This window comes from Sebastes umbrosus, chromosome 17, assembly GCF_015220745.1.
Source record: "Sebastes umbrosus isolate fSebUmb1 chromosome 17, fSebUmb1.pri, whole genome shotgun sequence".
Lineage (NCBI taxonomy): Eukaryota > Metazoa > Chordata > Actinopteri > Perciformes > Sebastidae > Sebastes > Sebastes umbrosus.
Window position 1 is genome coordinate 9,575,652 of NC_051285.1, and position 19,229 is coordinate 9,594,880.

Consider the following 19,229-nt stretch of genomic DNA (forward strand, 5'->3'; position numbering starts at 1 on the left):
CCAAAATAATTCATTGCCACGGAGCTTATTTTCTGCAATAATCCAAAACCCAATGGAAAAGTCCCATTGGCTTTTTGTCGAGGGAACCAGGGCGATGCTAACTGCCTGGTTGGCCTACAAAAACACGTCATACCTAGAGCCCTCTATAGCGTGATTTAAATTGCGCTGGGTTATTTACATAATACTATCATATGTGTATTATTAACATGATTTTTAAACATCACGGTTATCGACAATACCGGTATATCTCAACTCCTCCTACTACATCTTGCTCTTTTTGCCAGCTAAAATGCTATCTCAGTCCTAAAAGAGCTCTGTAATAAATGAGGAAAAATATACAATGTGTTCCAATATGAGATATTTGAACAAAAAAATGTATTAAACAATTAATTAATTCATTGTATATGCTGGCATTCAGTAAAGGGATTTAATAAGAGATGCTTTATTGGCAACTCGACCAAAGGCAAAGCACTGATTGATTTTCCTGCCCTTTGTCAATACCGTTCTAAAAAAGTGACACGAGTCCAAATGAGTCAGTCCCTCTATGCGAGGAGCGGATAGGGGGTGGGGGGGGTAAGTTATGCTAATGAGGCCGCTATGGATCCACAGAGAGATGCACCATGGGATATTCTCCAGAGAGAGAATGCTTCCTAAATAGCTCCAGAGCAACAAGAAAGAGAAAGCAAGGGGGGTGGTAGCAGGACCTAAAAATGGAACAGAAGCATTCATTTAAATTTGATGAAAGCCATGGATGTTTTCAGAACTTTGAGAATCGCTTGATGTGCACAGCACATGAGCTCAATCTCAGAGGCGGCAGGCGGAGCACCGAGCAGTGTGCAGCGATTTATCACGCGGGCATTTTTTTCCTCAACACGTGCCACGAAGCTACAAAGCGTTTGGTAGATTTTCCAGCGCTACCTCTTTTTTTGCAGTCGTTTTGGAGAACGCTTCAGATGATACACTATATCGTTCCACTTTGCTCAAAGTGAATTTCACGACATCGCAGCTCCAGGAGCATTGTTGTTCTGGCTTCCCAAACGGACACTGAATCAATAATTTGTCCTGGATGAATTGCCAGCGAAGGAGCAGACTGCCTGCCTGCCTGCCTGGCTGTAATGTGGCAGATCCTTCCATCCCCTGCTCCTCTGAGGTCCAGCATTACTGGATGTCTGAGAGCACTTTAGTAATAAAGCCATTTAAAGTTTGAAGTGAGGAAGTTTCATGTGCATTATTCAGGCCACTCCCTCGTCGGGTTGCACACACAGCTCATAACTAGACTGAAGACAGCACTCAACCGTTCACAGGATGAGGAGCCCAATTCCAAATTCAACTTCCTTTTTATTCCAAATGTGGATACCAGACATACATTCAATACTAACAAATACCATTTGGTTATGATAATGTATCTAAGTGAATTAGCATTAGTAAGACTGTTATTGTGATTCTCACAACCAGAGAGCATCCCGGTGATGTAATAAAATGACTTAAATCCAGCTCAGACGTGGATCAATTTTTCACTCCACACAGATGGACTGCATATTTTGTCAGGAGTCTGTTATCTGATGGTTTCTCCATGAAACACTTTGTGTGCAAAGTAGCTGACTTTGTGTGTATATGGATGACTCATAAATCAAACAGGCTGTGCTCTATGCTTTTGTTTTATATTGAAGGTCGTTAAAACACATGGTTTTTACTGTATATAGCGGAGAGCTTATCCAAGGAGTCAAGTCTTGAAGGGTTAACTTTGTTATTTTTCAACCTATGTTTTTGTGTCTAAGTGACTAATGGGGACAACAATTTCTGAAATTGGTCCAGCATTGAGGGAGAACGCTGCAGCCGCCAGCCGGTAAACCGGCTGTAATGTAATCATTTGGGGCAATCTGTTACCGTCATTTCACATACACTATTATAACTGTTATTATGAGTGTCTGACAACATTATGGAAAGGAGCCTATAGAGACATAAAACACTTTTCTTACCTTTTCGCTTGATCCGGTCTGTTTGTTATTGTGTGTCTCACTCTGAGAAGCCTCGTTATGAAATGTCGCATCGCCTCCACATTGTCGAAATCAGCTAAAATATTCAGCCATGACATTGAGAAATCTTTTAGATAACACTAAAATACGCTTTCTGTACTCCAACACAAGAAACTCCGACAACACCGGTGTCGCGTGGCACTCCTCTCTCCACTCTCACTGGTGTTTCCACCGTAGTCACATGACACAATGACAGTAAGCGAAAGGTAAGAAAAACGTGTTATCTCTCTGTAGGGTCCTTTCCATAATGTCATCAGACACTTATAATAACAATCTGAGCCTCTCAGTGACAAAAACAAGCACTTTTAGTGGACGTACATTAAGGTTGCGGAGCTGCCCCCGAGTGATTACATTGCAGCCCATTTAGCGACTGGCAGTTACAGCCACTGGACCAATTTCAGAAATTGTTGACCCCATTAGTCACTTGGTGAAAATAGGGTCCAGGTTGAAAAATACCGAAGCTATACTCTTCATGATATTTGCTAAAATGGATGAATATTAGTCTTTGGAATACATTGTCATTTTTGCACCAAGCTTCCTTGTTTTTAACAGAGCTCCATGTAACTGTGTGCTCTCTCTCCTGTTCAGACGGCTACCCCAGGGAGGAGATTGTGTACAAGTGGAAGAGGAGCTCAGTGGAGGTTGGGGACATTCGCTCCTGGAGGCTCTACCAGTTCTCCTTCGTGGGCCTGAGGAACACCTCTGAGATTGTCAGGACTGTCTCAGGTAAGAAAACCATCTTTTTTTTCTACCAAGCCTTTTCTTTAACAAAAAACAACTCTTACTCACTGAGTCAAGGCTGACTGAATACACACGTTCTTTGCCAGTGACGCCCTGCTTGTGTCATTGGACAGTCGCGTGTGTGACAGAAGTGATTTCTTGAACGTGCAGCAACAGAATAGGGATTCCACGGGTGCTGCACGACACAGCATTCACGTTGGGCATGATACATTTAATCTGATGGAGGCAGGAGCGTGCAGGCAGCATCACCTTAATGTGATGACATGGTAGAATTTCATATATGAGAGGCATTATTGTTATCAGGCTTAACCATGCACGCCAGTGACTCCAGACACGTTATAAAATAAAGTCTCTCTCTGACTCTCTCTCAAAATTTCCATTCCTCTTCAAAGTCTGTAAACAATCACTGCTGATCTGTCGACTGATCTGGCTCGTGTCTGTTGCTAGGGGTTACAGCATGAACTTTGAGAGAAACGGGGGCATGACTCGTAATGTTTTTATCCACTCTTAGTTCACAGGGCTGCCTACTGCATGTAGAACTTCCCCTGTGGGATGATCTTGTGCATTTTTTGGCCCATAGAACGCATTCAAGTTTTTCTTTGGCTTGTCCTGACTTTGTCTTTCCCCTAATAAGACTCTTGGTTTAATTATATACTTGGACCTTATGGTTAAAATGGTGTCACTTTAGAAGGCAATTTTGAAAGTGTGTGACGACTGTGAAATCTACTTAGTTTCACAGCCACTCCTGTCATTAAGAATGTGTATTTTGAAGTCTTTCCGAGCCAGAGGGCAACATGACCTACAGTATGTGGCCGCTACTCCAAAGTTGTCCCGTGCAGATGCTTGTTGGTGAGCGGAGTGATTTTGAAATATATATATATATACTGTATTTGAAAAAAAAAAATGCATTAACTGAAATTAAATTAACTGAAAATATACATTTGAATGCAGTTTGGGAAAAAAACAAATGTACATTTCTGTCACCTGAGATATTTGATATATTCCTGTATTGCAACTCCACACAGATACCCTAAATTAAAATTAAATAAACTTACTTACTACTATGATTTTATTCAATAATATTTAGGGCTGTCAACTGATTAAATTATTTAATCGCACGATTGTCCATAGTTAATTGTTATTAATTTTTATGTGTTCAAAATGTACCATGAAGGGAGATTTGTCAAGTATTTAATACTCTTATCAACATGGGAGACGGCAAATATGCTGCTTTATGTAAACATATGTAAATATTTATCACTGAAAATCAATTACCAACATAAAGAATATGCTCAAATCATAACATGGCAAACTCAAGCCCAACAGGAAACAACAGCTGTCACTGTGTCAGTGTGCTGACTTGACTATGACTTGCCCCAAAACTGCATGTGATTATCATAAAGTGGGCATGTCTGTAAAGGGGAGACTCATGGGTAACCATAGAACCCATTTTCAATCACATATCTTGAGGTCAGAGGTCAAGGGACCCATTTGAAAATGGCCATGACCGTTTTTCTTCGTCAAAATTTAGTGCAAGTTTGAGGCGTTATTTAACCTCCTTCGCAACAAGCTACTATGACGCGTGTTTTTTTATTCCTTAGGTTTTCTAGTTTCATATGATACCAGCATCTACACTCTACCTTTACAATTGAGCCTGCTACAACCTCCGAAAGATCAATTGCGTTAATGCGTCAAAAAAAAATAAGATTTTGCGTTATCGTGTTAACTTTGTTATAATACATTTGAAAAGCCTTTTTAATTTACAAAATAGAAACACTGTTTGCCAATAAAACGTGAAATATTCTCCTTCAATATTTAATACATTTCTTTCAAACTTCTCTGCTAATATAGTCCTTCATGGCACGCTCTAACAAGGATGGGGGAATTTAAAGAACGTGGTGCCTATTAAATAACCCACAGAAGGGAAATCATTCATTATGGTGAACAACTGGCTGGATTCATTCATTCAGAATGAAGCAGGAATATGCACACTTGCTTGAGGAAAAACAGCTGTGTTGATGTTTTAGAGGAGGGCCACTGTGTTTGCACGCATAGGCATGTTTGTTTATGTTCTATATTCATGAGTCGGTAAGTAATGTATGTAATGCAATGCAAGGAATTATATGTATTCTTTATGCTCGTCTGTGGTGCGAATCAAAGAAAGCCATGCCCGCAGAGATTCGCTTTGGGCAGAGGAGGCTTCATTCTCATTAGATCAGCTGCATTATCTCGAGGAACTGACAATAAGGTTCTGTTATATATGTACAAGTACAACATCCCCTCGTGAATCCTATTGTTAAATCACTTGGAAAGAATTACAGCCATTTCAGCATGTATTCACACCAACGTAAAAAGGTTTTTTAGCTCCCAACTCAATCTCCTTTTTATGAGATATTCAATTCATCCTAGTCTATCTGCTATGTGAGTATTGATCAGGGGGAATAGATGTTTTCTGGCTGAACTCCATCTGTTTAGAATATACTATAGGCCGGAAGGCTACAGAAAGCAAAGTCATTGTTTCAGACATGTAACAGTAGGGTCATTATTCCCGTCTAGTCAGTTAGTGTACTGCTTCCCTTTTCTAATGAAAGTCCAGACTGTCTTGTGAGAAGCACAAACTCTCTAGCTACAGGCAGGTAGTAAAGTGAAAGAACTACTGTAGACAGTTTTGAGTGCTTTTTTTGTCTGAGTGTTTTGGTGATGCAGATGTAGTGATCATTTTTAAAAGCTGTACTGTTGTGTACGCACACGAATGTTCAGCTTACTTTAAACGCGGTAGCTGTAAAAGCTCACGAACAATGCTTTCCTATGGTGAACAATTAAGTTGGAGGTAATAATTGTGTTTGGAGTGTTTGCTGGGGGTGTAATAGCTGCTGTCCCTGTTAGGTAACCTTGTGTTCTGTAATGGTGACAAACAAAGCCATCATCTTTTATACAGAAAACACATTTTATGAACGTTTGATCGCAGTACAGTTTTGATTATTATACATAAAGATATATAAAGATAATGCATTGGCATCTACGATGTAGTTTATTTCAAATGTTTCAATATAAATAGTCATATCAGATACTAGGGCTGGACAATATATCAATATTATATCGATATTGTGATATGAGACTAGATATCGTCTTAGATTTTGGATATTGTGATATCATAATATGGCATGTGTTCCCTTTTCCTGGTTTTAAAGGTTGCATTACAGTGAAGTTATGTGATTTGCTCAACGTACCAGACTGTTAGCTGTTCTTTTTGCCTTTACCCACTTAGTCATTATCGTATCGTATCGTATCGTATCGTATCGTATCGTATCGTATGTTACTGATGATTATTTATCAAAAATCTCATTGTGTAAATATTTAGTGAAAGCATCAATAGTCAACCCTACAGTATCGTTGCAATATTCATATCGAGGTATTTGGTAAAAAATATTGTTATATTTCATTTTTTTTCATATCGCCCAGCCCGACCAGATACACAGAATCAGACCTCTGTCCGAGTGAAGCTGAGCAGCTGTTTCCAGCTGGGCTAACATTAGCTACAGTCATCAACACATCAGTCCATCGTGTAGATCAGGTCTGCAGATTATTTTATATAAACCAGTCAGACTGAAGTCGTCGTTGTGGGAAGATTGGGGTAACCTGTTTTGCATTTATTCAATAACGTTACGGGTTATTTACTGTTGAAGGCTATACAGCAATTCTCTAATGAAGCTGTTTGCTGTGTGTAATACTTTGGATTTTGTTGAATAGCGACAAACGGGAGCTCTGCAATTTTAAATTAAGTCATTATTTTGTGTTATTTAGTTTATCATTCAAGTAACTTGGTGTTTACTTTATCTGTTCCTTTCACTCCTAATGTAGCCGACTCAGATTTTGCATCAAACCTAGGTCATGTCAGTGGTTAAAACTTTTTTTGTTAAGGCGGCCAACTAAAGAAATTGCTTAAAATTTGCATCCCTAGTGGCCGACAAAACCAAGCTCTATCAGACATGCACAGAAATACGCTTGTATGCACTCGCACACAAAGTAGCCATGGGAATAACCGAATTCACCCAGTCGTTGTGTAATTCGCCACAGTTCAACAGAGTGTCACTGCAACGTAATGCTAACACACACCCTAACACACACAGGGGGAGGCAGAGAGAGGTTGTGGTGTCGTTGAGGCTACAGTACATGTGCGGTGCAAGACCAAATGCTCGAACAGCAGTGGTGCATGTTGAATAAAAAAAACATGCTCGTACATTTTCCCTTCTGCTTAAATCAAAACATTTTCAAGTGACAACATGAAAAAGGCAATCTGTGTAGGAGGATGAGCTGTAGTGGAGAATTTGCAGCGTCCTCTGACTCTCCCTCTCTCTGATGTGGTTTTGTTATTTCCACAAACAGCCATCTGCTCTCTTGTCAGAGCAGAGAACCTTGGCTGTGGCTGAGAGACCTCTTGTCTCATTTTGCAGTCAGTTTGGGTTTCTGACCTGCTTCAAGATTCATGAACACAACATCTGTCTCAAAAAGCAAGTCATTTAGGGCCTTATAATTACACAGTCATCTCAAGTACTCGCCACGCAGCGGGTAGCGCTCCGGAAAGGTGTGCTGGAAATGTAGAAATATTCCTTAATATGCTATATCATTATCAGCAGCTTTTGTACATTGTAAGTGTAGACAAACATTATAATAAACAGTTACTGGTGGTTTAGATGTTTTCAAACTAAATGCTTACTGACACTATTGCATTTGGGGTTTTTTCTGCAGTAAATTTAATAAAAATCTTCTTTAACCTATGTTTTTAATTTGGCTTTTAAATTGTATTTCATCTTCTGGTATTTCCTATCAAATATGAAAGTCAAATATGCATTTATATGCATTTCAATGCATATTTGACTTTCTTTTTTGACTTTCACATTTCCTATCAAAAATGAAATTCAAATATGCATTGAAATGTATATAAATATGTTAAACTATCTACATATCTGCTACAGTGATAGCTTTGTTTCCCATATTTAATCATGCAATGAGAAGCAATTAGGCCTGCATAACCCTAACCCTCACGTGAAAGGGGGCATACAAATAGTACAAATATATAAGTCGCTGTTTTATAAGGACGACACACTAATCATTTTTGTTGTTACATAGACCTAAAGTGAAGCTTGAACACTGCTGGAGTGAAGGAAGCAGTGTTGGTAGCGAGCCCATAGACTATAGAGTAGTGAGCAGGGAGACTGTCCTTCAACCAGACAGCCCTCGGCTCAAGCTCTCATTCCAGCATCTGCTCGTGTGTACAATACTGTATTGTCCACGAGCAAGACACTGAATCCCTGCCAGCCAAAGGCTTTTGTGTCTTTGTCCGGCCTGGAAGAATAAAGTTAGTTACAGTTATTCTTTAACCCTTCATCCTTCCAACCTATCTAACATACAAATACTACCGACTGGGGTCCCTCGGTATCCAAGAATAAAATACTGTAAGAAAACAATCATCATAGCAAAATGTTAACTTATTTCTTCTCAAAACATTATTAATTATGTAATTAATGTCATCTGGAGTTACAGTTCATTTGCAATGGGTCGCTATACTCGACCCAGTATGTCGCTATACTCGACCCAGTATGTCGCTGTTCTCGACCCAGTATGTCGCTATACACGACCCAGTATGTCGCTATACTCAACCCAGTATGTCGCTATACTCGACCCAGTATGTCGCTATACTCGACCCAGTCGGTCGCTATACTCGACCCAGTATGTCGCTATACTCGACCCAGTATGTCGCTATACTCGACCCAGTATGTCGCTATACTCGACCCAGTAGGCCGCTATACTCGACCCAGTATGTCGCTATACTCGACCCAGTATGTCGCTATACTCAATCCTGTCGATCGCTTTTCTAGACCCAGTTGGTTGCTTTACTGTACAAGGGCTACTGACCGGGGTCCCTGGGGACCCAAGAATAAACTACAGTAAGAAACAACCATCATAACAAAGTGTTAACTTATTTCTTCTGAAGACTGTTTTTTATGTAATTAATGTCATCTGGATCTTTATTGTGTGTCTGCTGCATCTGTATCTGTCTCCTTCAAAATGACTGACAGAGTGCCCTTTAGCCTTTTTATAGTGTGATACTTTTAAATTATCATTAAATTAGGACCCATGGCAAACATGTTATCTATCTATTCTATTTTAGCTATTTAAACTGCAAAAGGCTGCAGTTGGATGCTTTTGAATGGGGGGTCCCCAAGGACCTCAGTGGATTGGTCTTTTCAAAAAAGCACTAATTAAAACAGAAAACAATGATATGAAGTCATTATAGGAACAAATTGATTGACATGGTCATGACAAATTGGAATGATAGAATAAAGCACCTGTGAGTATACACTTCTGGGGTCTGCGGGGACCACATGTTGGTAGGATGACGGTTAAGAATGAACCTTTTCACAGTATTCCAGTTCCGGCACTACTCGGCTGAATCACCATCATGTTTAACTGAGTTGAAATGGGTCATGCGAGGACACATAATGGTAAGCTAAGCAGACAGGCAGACAGGTGAATTGGCCGGATCCAGACAATGAAGACTGTAGCAAATAGTCAGAGGAAGAGATTCCCTCTCATTTTATGAGACAAGCCAGTCTCTCCCAGGCTCAGCTCGTACAACAGGACTACTCCCGCATTAATGTGTCTGCGCTCGTATTCTCTGAGTATCTTTTTTTTATATAAAAAGTGATGCATGATTAAAGAGCGATTGAGTGATATTGTAATTGAAGGGGGCTGGGGCACCGACATGCCATCTGCTGCTCTCATCCAGTTGTGTTGTAGCTTTTTTTTTTTTTATAAAGGCTATGTCTGTTTTTATTTTGTTTCTCTTCCCTCCCGCAGCCAGTGTCCAAAGGCTTGGTCTCTCAACATGTCACTTCACATCAGAGCCGCCTGCACTGCCTTGAAGCCTATACCTGCATTTACAAACACACACATTTGCATGCACGCAAGCGCACACAATCTCAGGCCAATAAAAAAGAAAAGAAAAAAAAATCATTCACTGCTTGCTTATGACAAGCAAGGACCCTTGAAAGGACGCCAGAATAGAGAGAAGCTAGAAGAGACACAGTGGATTTTGAAGGTAGGACAGCCAAGGCAGTAGACACACCGCTAACGTTGCTGTTAAATTAACCCCTCACTGGCCGGGTTAAGCTTTATGCTGGGAGCTGTGTTCTCACCCATCTGCCAGGCTGGGGTTCTGGGATGAACATCATAGTGCAGACAAGGACAGAGAGAGAAAAGAAAGAGAAAAGCAGGGGGAAGAGGAGGAGAGGGGGGGTGATGGCAATAAAATAGAAAGGGGTGGTAGATGTGGCATTTTATTGGTCCTGCAAAAGGAAAATTATAGAACAGAATTCATCTTGCCGGTTTACACCAGTTCACAGAGGCCAAGTGTGTCCAAACATGTGGATTTACTGCATCTGAGGCTATATTTTGGGGTCTCCGTTTTTTATAAGCAACAATATAAAACCTTGTACTCCAATTGGATTATTGGTAGGTTTTTTTTTTACAAGCAAATAATCAGAAAACTAGAAATGGGGTTCACTTTTCTAGCTTTGACTGTAGTGTAGTGAAGTAGTGATGTCTGTCTGGGTCAAATTGATAAGCTAATGATTATTATATCAGTCTTTTTCACATTTACCATGCAGATTACCATCTAATTGACATTTATATATTTACAAAACAATTGTATACGGCAAATATCTTTTTATTTACTGAATTTTATTGACTGTAGTCAATAACTGTAGTCACTGTAGTGTGACTTGGGAAGTAATATATGCACTGTGTGATAAATATAGTGACTTGAATTTACTAATACACTGTCGGAGCTTGACAAAACTAATATTTTTTTAGTTTTACAGCACCTAAAACATCAATGGCCACCAAATTTGCATCCAACAACAGCGGTGTGGTTTCATTAGTACATCACAGGTGCAGGTGTTTGATTGATGGAGCGGAGGTTAAAATAAGATATATTGTTATAGGGAGAACCAAGATGAATGAGTCATTTGTTTTATCAAGAAATTGGTGATTAGTCATTTTGTCTAAAGCCACTGATTAATGTAGCCATGTGTAGTGCATTAACATGAACTATCAAACACTACCACGGGGATCTCTCTGAGGCCGTTAACCATCTTCCCAGCACATTAGTGGAACAAATGAGCTTAACAAAAAAGCATCGCTTAGATTTGCCAAGAAGCCCTTCCTGTCGAGCATAAAGGGAATCAATGCCATTGCTGTCTTTCTTTCTTGTTGTGCTACTAGCCTCACTTTTCTCAGCAGTGAATCGTGAGATGGTTTAAGCAGGACATGAGATGCTTAATTGCTCTCCTTTTAGCTGAGCACAAATGTACGCCATGTGCATCGGCCAGTGGTACATACAGTATCTGTGTTTGGACGACATACAGAGTGCTCTGGGTCTGCGCTCTGTGTCCATGAATTAATGCATGTTCCTATGTGTCCATTTGCCTGCATGCACATTTCAGTGTGTGCTCTCCACTGCATACGAGTCGTTTTTTTTATGTATTGAAAGCTATTCTTAGAGTGACCTTCCAAAAGCCGTGCCGTGCAGCCCTGTTGTCTCTGTGCGCCCGCCTGTGTGATTCAGTTTGAGTGGAGAAAGCCCAGGGACACATCAGTGGCCCTCTCCCGATTACGGAGCTCCACAGTTTGCAGATGATTCTTTGATGGGGCAAATCTGGAGGCATTGTGGTTGAGAGGAAGTGGCCCGGCGAGAGGAAGACGGTCGGCCAAACAAACACATGAACGCCCATGCGCATGGTATATATATATATAAACACACTCATGTCAGCACAGTCACTCTCTGACACGCCAAAGGATTCCCCTTATAGCGTGGCAGAGTGCATCGTTGCTCTATCTTTAGGCCCCCTCGGGCTGCAAATGGGGACCTAGACCATAATTCAATCTTCAGATACACAAACACACTCTCACACATAGATACAGTTCTGCAGCAACAAAATTTTAATTTTTCTGATATCACATTTGGGTTATGGCTGTCAAAGTTAACATGTTAAGTTATCCGTTAACGCAAATTCATTTTAACGGCACTAATTTCTTTAACGCATTAACGCAACTTTCGGTTTTTAGCAGGCTCAGTTTTAAAGCTAGAGTGAAAATACTGGTATCATATGAATCCATTGGTACCAACTATGGAATACTTGCTTGTCATGAAGGAGGTTAAATAACGCTCCAAAGTTGCGGTAAATGTTGGCAAAAATTTGGCATGGCCATTTTCAAAGGGGTCCCTTGACCTCTAACCTCAAGATATGGGAATAAAAAATGGGTTCTATGGGTACCCACGAGTCTCCTCTTTACAGACATGCCCACTTTATGATAATCACAGGCAGTTTTAGGCAAGTCATAGTCAAGTCAGCACACTGACACACTGACAGCTGTTGTTGCCTGTTGGGCTGCAGTTTGCCATGTTACGATTTGAGCATATTCTTTATGCTAAATGCAGTACCTGTGAGGGTTTCTGGACAATATTTGTCATTGTTTTGTGTTGTTAATTGATTTCCGATAATAAATATATATATAGTCCACTCCCATGTTGATAAAAGTATTAAATACTAAAATCTCCCTTTAAGGTACATTTTGAACAGATAAAAAATGTGTGATTAATTTGTGATCAATTATAGACAGTCATGCGATTAATTAACGATTAGATATTTGAATCGATTGACAGCTCTACTTTGAAGAAAATAAAGAAGAAAATCATTGCCATTGGGTCCTTAGATAACATTTTAGTTCTGTGTCAGGAGTCTGTAATGATTAGTTGGGTTTCATCAAGGCTGTGTTGTGTTACTATCGCCCTGCCAAACCCAAAAGCTGTTCCTTTAAGCAAATCCACTTAAAAGAGATGTGGAACAGACATGTGACAATATTGTCTTGGCATCAGGAGGTTTGTGAAACCCCTTCAGCGATGGTGTGGTAGCGGGCACGCCACGTACGAGTGTGAGAGCAGAAATCCAAAGAAAATTAAAAGGGAAAATGTTATAAAATCCGTCGAAACAAAATGATGACACCAAGGCGAGGACGCTCGTCACCACCTGCCGGGTTTAATCAAGAAAAGATGGAGGGAGACAAAAAGCAATAAAAACCAAAATGCCAATAGTTTTTTTTATTGTTACTGAGACATTGCATCCCTGATCAAATATAACACTTGTGTAAGCTATTGTGCGAAATTATTCCACTTTCCAATGCATGCGTTGTCTTGATGAGTAACACTTCATTCTCAGAATAATTCACAAAAATATATAAAAAGGAGATGCAATATAAGACTGAAGAATATGCAGACGCATGCAGAGCAGGGAAATGTTTAAATATTACTTCATGGTTGTTTCTTTTCATGTTTATGTCAAGTATTTCTGTTGTGAATGATAAAGTATAGTGCGTGAAATTCAACTACTCCAAAGAGTATAGAAGCAAAAAGACGAAAGACATTAAAATTATGACAATAGAATAGAATTTTTTTTTTATAACTTTTGTACAGCACTTTGTAAGTGGACGTATTACTGACGTCTTTAGATATACAGTAGTCACTTTCAGTCCAAAATGGCGGAAGCGTATTGATGGAACAACCAATTAGCTTTCACGTCTTATCAATATAAGCTCTTTACCTAGACTGGAGAAGTGTCTTAATATGTTTGTTAAAAAAAATCCCTTTATTTTAAGAAAGTATTAAATCAGACATGTGATTGAAAATACTCCACAATAGGTGCACAAACCAATGACGTTATGCTGTATATGAAAACAGTAATTTAATCACAGTGATAAATATGATGATACATTTTGTTTCATCAGATGACGATCACTCCATCTTTGCTGAAGGAAAAAGGTTAAGAAGCGCTGAAACAATCCATTAGCTGCGGTGCGACTCTGTTGCTATAATAGCTGCTCCCTCTAATCTCTTCCTCCCTTCATCCCCCTGTCTCTCTCTCCCTCTCTCTGTGCGTTCTCCCTCTTGCTTCTGGGTGATAGTTGTGATGGGCAGGAGTGGGAGGCAAAATGCTCTGACTCAGCCAGAATCCTCCTTTTGTGGAGTTAAATACCAATTTACACTCCTCCCCATCCCCTCTCACATCCTCCACACACACACACACACATCCTAACCCGCCCCATACACTAACAGCATTCACATTTACAAGTGTCTGCGCTATACACTCCCAGCCCCCCACCCCGTCTCCCTTCTTCCCTGCTCGGTCTCGCAAAAAGAGATGATTTTTATATTGCGGCCCGTGTATTCCTGTGCCCTACTTTTTACAACCTCCCCCTTCTCCCTCGCTCTCTCTCTCTCTCTCTCTCTCTCTCTCTCTCTGCCTTTCACAGTTGACAGTCTAATAAGCTAGTAATTAAAACCTGAAAACAGAGACTGGTGATAGGCCATAGGAGAAGAGATTGCTTCGGGAAAATAAGGCTCTTGTTTTCCTCCCCGTAGACCACCACCTGCATATAAAAGAGTGCCTGCGTGGTGCAACGGCAGAGGAGCACAGATTTAGAGATTTTATTTTTGTCTTTATGTTAGATTGTCAGTGCTCTGTATAGATGTTTGTTCCTCTTTGGAGGACATGCCATGAAAGCACACAGGAATATGGATTGAAGACGGTGAGTGAAGGTCGAGAAATAGAATAATGTCGAGTGTCAAAGGCAGCCCACTGCTCCACTCCTGCAACTTATACTTCAGTCGTACAGCGATATGTCAATAGAACCGTCCTCATGACGTATATATTATTTCATCCACTTCAATGACACCAAACCTTCCGACTGTAGTTGCAGCATGAGTTTCAGAGCGATAAACTAGGACACTGGAATACATTGACTACAAAATTAAAGTCATCTAATTTGCAAGAGAGAGAGAGAGAGAGAAAGAGGAGGAGGAGGAGGGGGTAAATAAGTGAGGTTGTTGTTGTTGGTTCCTGTTTTTTTTTTTGGTTGAGACGCCGGTAGGCAATGATGGAGGTCATGGGGCGGAGAGATGCAAGGATAAAAAAAAAAAAAAAGAAGAGATGGTGAGAGAGAGAGAAAAAAAAGAGGATGTTCAGCCAATACCAAAACAGGTCAGAGCTGTTAGAGATGCCGTTTGTGTCCTTCTTGAATAAAGCTGGTGCAGCTGTCACTCTGAAACATCATCCTCACTGTAACAGTGTGAAGGTTGAGGGGGTTGGTCTTGGATTTTGAGTGAGAGGCTTTGTAAGTGTGAAGGTGAAGGGAAGGGATATAGTCCACATACACTGTAATTTATGATGGAATGTTCTATTGGATGCTTGGACCATTATTACTGCTCCTGCTGGGACTATACAGTTACCTTTACTGTTATTGCTATATTTATCTTACTACAACTTCTGATAATATTGTTTCCACTACCACAATTTGCAGTAGTGCAGTATTGGTATGTGGATTCAACCGCCTCTGTCTTTATGTACCTACTTTTATTAGGATATGTTCTTTAAAGGTCAGGTAGGTAATATTGAGAAACAAGCAAGAGTACTTTACTTTACTTTACTTTGACTTTATTGTCCACTTTAGTGGGAATTTGTCTTTGGCTTCTCTAGGACATACACGATAAATAAAAAACATGACACAGCATATCACAAGGACAATAAAACATTAAAACATACAGTCAGCAAAACACTCCGCACTGTTACAATACATACAGCAACAGACGTACAATTGTGCAAATGGTCAGGAAACAGCAGCAGCAGGTGGGGATAGGTTATTGCAGTCATTTTGCATCCAGTACCTGTATGGCATGGGGAATAAAAGACCTCTTATATACTGTATGTTCCGGCTCACCCTCGGGGGCCCTGAATCGACGGCCAGACGGGAGCAGCTCAAACCTCAGAGTTTAGTGGGTGTGAAGCGTCTACAGATATCTGTCTGGCCTTCCTGAGTACCGCTCTATCAAATATATCACAGAGCTGCCTTTGTGGCTTGCCAACCACCTTCCCTGCAATCTTAACAATTTCAAGTAGACTAGATTTAAAAAAATTATTCAACCAAAAAAACTAGCCCAGTGTTGCCAACTCTTTTCCAATCAATGTAGCTAGCAGTACTACTGTAGCTCCAAAGGTCCCTAAATCTGGCGAGAAAGTCGCCAAGTCGGCAACATTGACAGTCCGTCGCTTCAGGCCTCCAGACAAAGCCACTCCCCCACAATTATCATTATGAACTTAAAGAACAAATATGGCTATTTTCAGTACTCACTGAAATTTGACGCACAAATTAATTGAAAAAATAATGGACGGATTATTTGATGATGTAAATCATTTTTAGTTACCCTGTGTACGGTGTAATAAAAACAGACTAGTGGTGGAAGAAGTTGAAATACCTCAATGTCAAATATATTAAAGTACAAGTCCTGCATTCAACATTTTACTTAAACACTATGTAAAAGTATGGAAGTATTCTCAGATAAGTGTACTTAAAGAATTAAAAATACTCATTATGCAGTATTTCTCCTTTCCTATGGTTATATTACTATTATGTATGGTATATTATTGTTTTACTTTTACTGGTGGCTTAATATATAAACAATATTTTAATGTGCTGCTTTACTGTTTGATTTATAACAATGCATCAAATTTCATTAACTGATCTTATATCTTGTATGTAAAATACGTGCAAAGTAACAAGTAACTATAGATGTCAAATAAATGGAGATACGTAAAAAGTACAATATCTTCTTGTGAAGTGTAGTGGAATATAAATTAGCGTAAAAAAAATACTCAAATAAAGAACTGGTGCCTCCAAATTTTATTTAAGTAGGCTATGTATTTGATGTACTCAGTTATATTCCACTACTGAAGCAGAGATAGTATAAACCTAGAAGCATTAGTCATACTGTAAGATAGTGGCAATACTCAAGTACCTGAACAGCAAGAGTATATACTGTAGTGTGTAGCTCTTAGAAAGTATTTCTGTTTTGGTAAAGTGGAACAAGAGGGCTCTGTTTTTCCAGAGAGATTTGCAGAATGAGTGATTTTAGAAATCTCGCATTGCAGCAGCTCTAACTACAGCCTAAATGGAGTACGTACGTGTACTGTCTCTTCTCGGTACCCTGTTGAGACAGACGGTGCTGGTTCGGAGGCTAAAAGCATTCAAAGTTGATGCCACTCTGCGGAGCAATTGTTCCCGGGCCGAGCCCTCATTGCTCAATAAATAGTTGTAAAGTTTGCCCTCCTAGAAACTCGTCTCGCTCGGCTTATTGGCCTCCCGTAATATTCTGCAACCCAAGGTTTCAAAGTAATTAGCCGTAAGGAATAAGGAGCGAGTTGAGGAACATCTTGTGTCGGGTGGGTTAATACGTGGCATACGAGGATACATCTCAGAATTGAGCAGCATAGGCCAAAAGCACATCACGTGAATACTGGAAGCACTTCATACAGATTAAAAAAAAAAAATGTTATTGTCAATCCATATTTACATGTCATATGGGGCATATGATATTCCCTTGCTAAGCTTTGAAAAGAGCATCCATGCTTATTATGCTAATACATGTCAAAGGCTAGAGTGAAATTAAATTTCAAGTCATCTAAGCTTGGCCTTAGAAATATGTTACCTTCAGTGAAACTGTCCATGAATCCTTATGAGGGGATGCATTGTTAATATTAATGCTGGATAGCCGGGATCATCTATTCAGGTAATCACAAGGAGCCTGTTTGCTTATAAGGCTTACCGCACTGAAAATACCAATTTCTTTAAGTGTACCCACGGTTTTTTCTGGGAGTGCCGTTTTGGCAAAGCTTTGTGATTATTGAGGTACTTAAAAGAAAATGCTACTTAGTCTGAGTGTGCACGGGCATAAATCAGCGCTGTAGTTTTGGGCCATTCATTCAGCGTGTTGAATATGATTAATTAGATTTCAAAGCTTAAAACCAGGGATCCAAAAACTGTAATCTGTAATAGCACTAAGCCATTGGCAATGAAGTGGGGGCTGATTGTCTTGGCTTATACAGTGTTTGTCTGAGCTCAGCCGTCAAATTTAGATTTAAATTGCATTGTTGCTATTGTAAAGACCAATAAACTGTGCCATTAGGACTGAAAAATCATCCCGAAGATATCTTAGTCTTAATAGTGAGTTTTGCTTTTTTTTTTAATCTGACAGCATTTATGATTCATTAAAGCTGAAGTCAGTAACTTTGAGAAAATATGATTAAAAAAAGTTATTTTTATGAAACAGTCACTATATCCTGGCAGTAGTGCATGAGACAGATAATCTGTGAAAAAAGAAAATCCTCTTTGTCCTTTGTTGTGAAAATATCCGTGTATTGGAACGATAATGAGATGAAGATGAAAAATGAGATGAGCCGTTGGAGTTTTTCCTCTTGACTTTGCTCGTCGGCTTGCTTTCCAAAATTCTGTTTCTCTTCACGTGCACTGATTCGTTTTAGCTGAACAGCCAATCAGAGGGATTTCTCTCACCGAGGGTGAGAGAAATGCTGAATCGGCCAAAAAACTCCAACACGGTCAGACTAGAGCTGACGATGTGGGACGCACTGTAAAAACTAGGCCGACGGACGCTCACCGGCAGCCCCAAACTGTCTGATTGCCGACTGTCTGCTTGGTGTGTCAGGGTCTTTAAAAGAGGAAGTTTGTTCCAGCCGGTGGGCGGTGAATGGTTTTGGCTCAAAGGTTTTCAACGTGGCAAACTCTCATTTTACAGCTTAAAAGTACACTCAAAGATGATTCTGAAAACATTTGAGGCGAGAAATAGGCATTATAATAACAGTATGTTGATTCGTATTTGATCAGCGCTGCCTAGTTTGACTGTTTGATTGGAATTAACGAGTTTTTTTTTCCAAAGCATCTTAGATGATAAACTGTTACTGCTGTAGTGTTTTTGCACACGATCGTTACTCGGTTGTAAAAAGAAAAATATGGCCAGCGCTGGGACATCCTTGCCCTTCGATTTTCTGTTCGATGCTCTGCAGGCTTTTTCGGCCACAACTGAAGCTCACTACTCAGTGCTTCTTCTATTTATTGCAAACAAATTGCTGCTCATGCTGCAACACTCATTTTTTGCTGAGGGCTTTATTTTTGTCTGGTCAGTATTCTGCACCAGGTGTGTAGAGCAGAACACTAAAAATGTAAAATGGGTGTAGTTGAATCACTCTTGTGTTATATCACTAAAAAAGATATTCATAGAGTGCAATATATTACTGAGAACAATTGCAAATACTGTCCATTCATCTCCTTCTGATTGCTTGTCTTAACATATCAAGTCATCTGTCTGTCCATCTGTGTTTTTAAGGTTGTCCATTGTATTTTCTTTTATAATGGATTTTCTTTCTCAAGCACACACCCACAAATCATAGCTGAGTAGATCACCACACCGAGAGGCCTCTGGAAAGCTTTTTGTCTTCTGTGCTCATCTGTAGATTTCTGTCACAGCATCACATTTTCCTCTCCTCG

At 39.9% G+C, this 19,229-nt stretch overlaps 1 protein-coding gene across 4 annotated transcripts in view; it reads left to right on the top strand.

Moving 5' to 3' along the window:
• Positions 1 to 19,229, top strand: part of gabrg2 (gamma-aminobutyric acid type A receptor subunit gamma2) — a 67,357-nt gene that overhangs the window by 28,289 nt on the left and 19,839 nt on the right. For all 4 annotated transcript variants that reach the window (XM_037748533.1, XM_037748534.1, XM_037748535.1 and 1 more), the window contains exon 6: positions 2,625 to 2,762. In XM_037748533.1, coding sequence (XP_037604461.1) covers positions 2,625 to 2,762 — 138 coding nt within the window. The remainder of the gene's footprint in view (positions 1 to 2,624; positions 2,763 to 19,229) is intronic.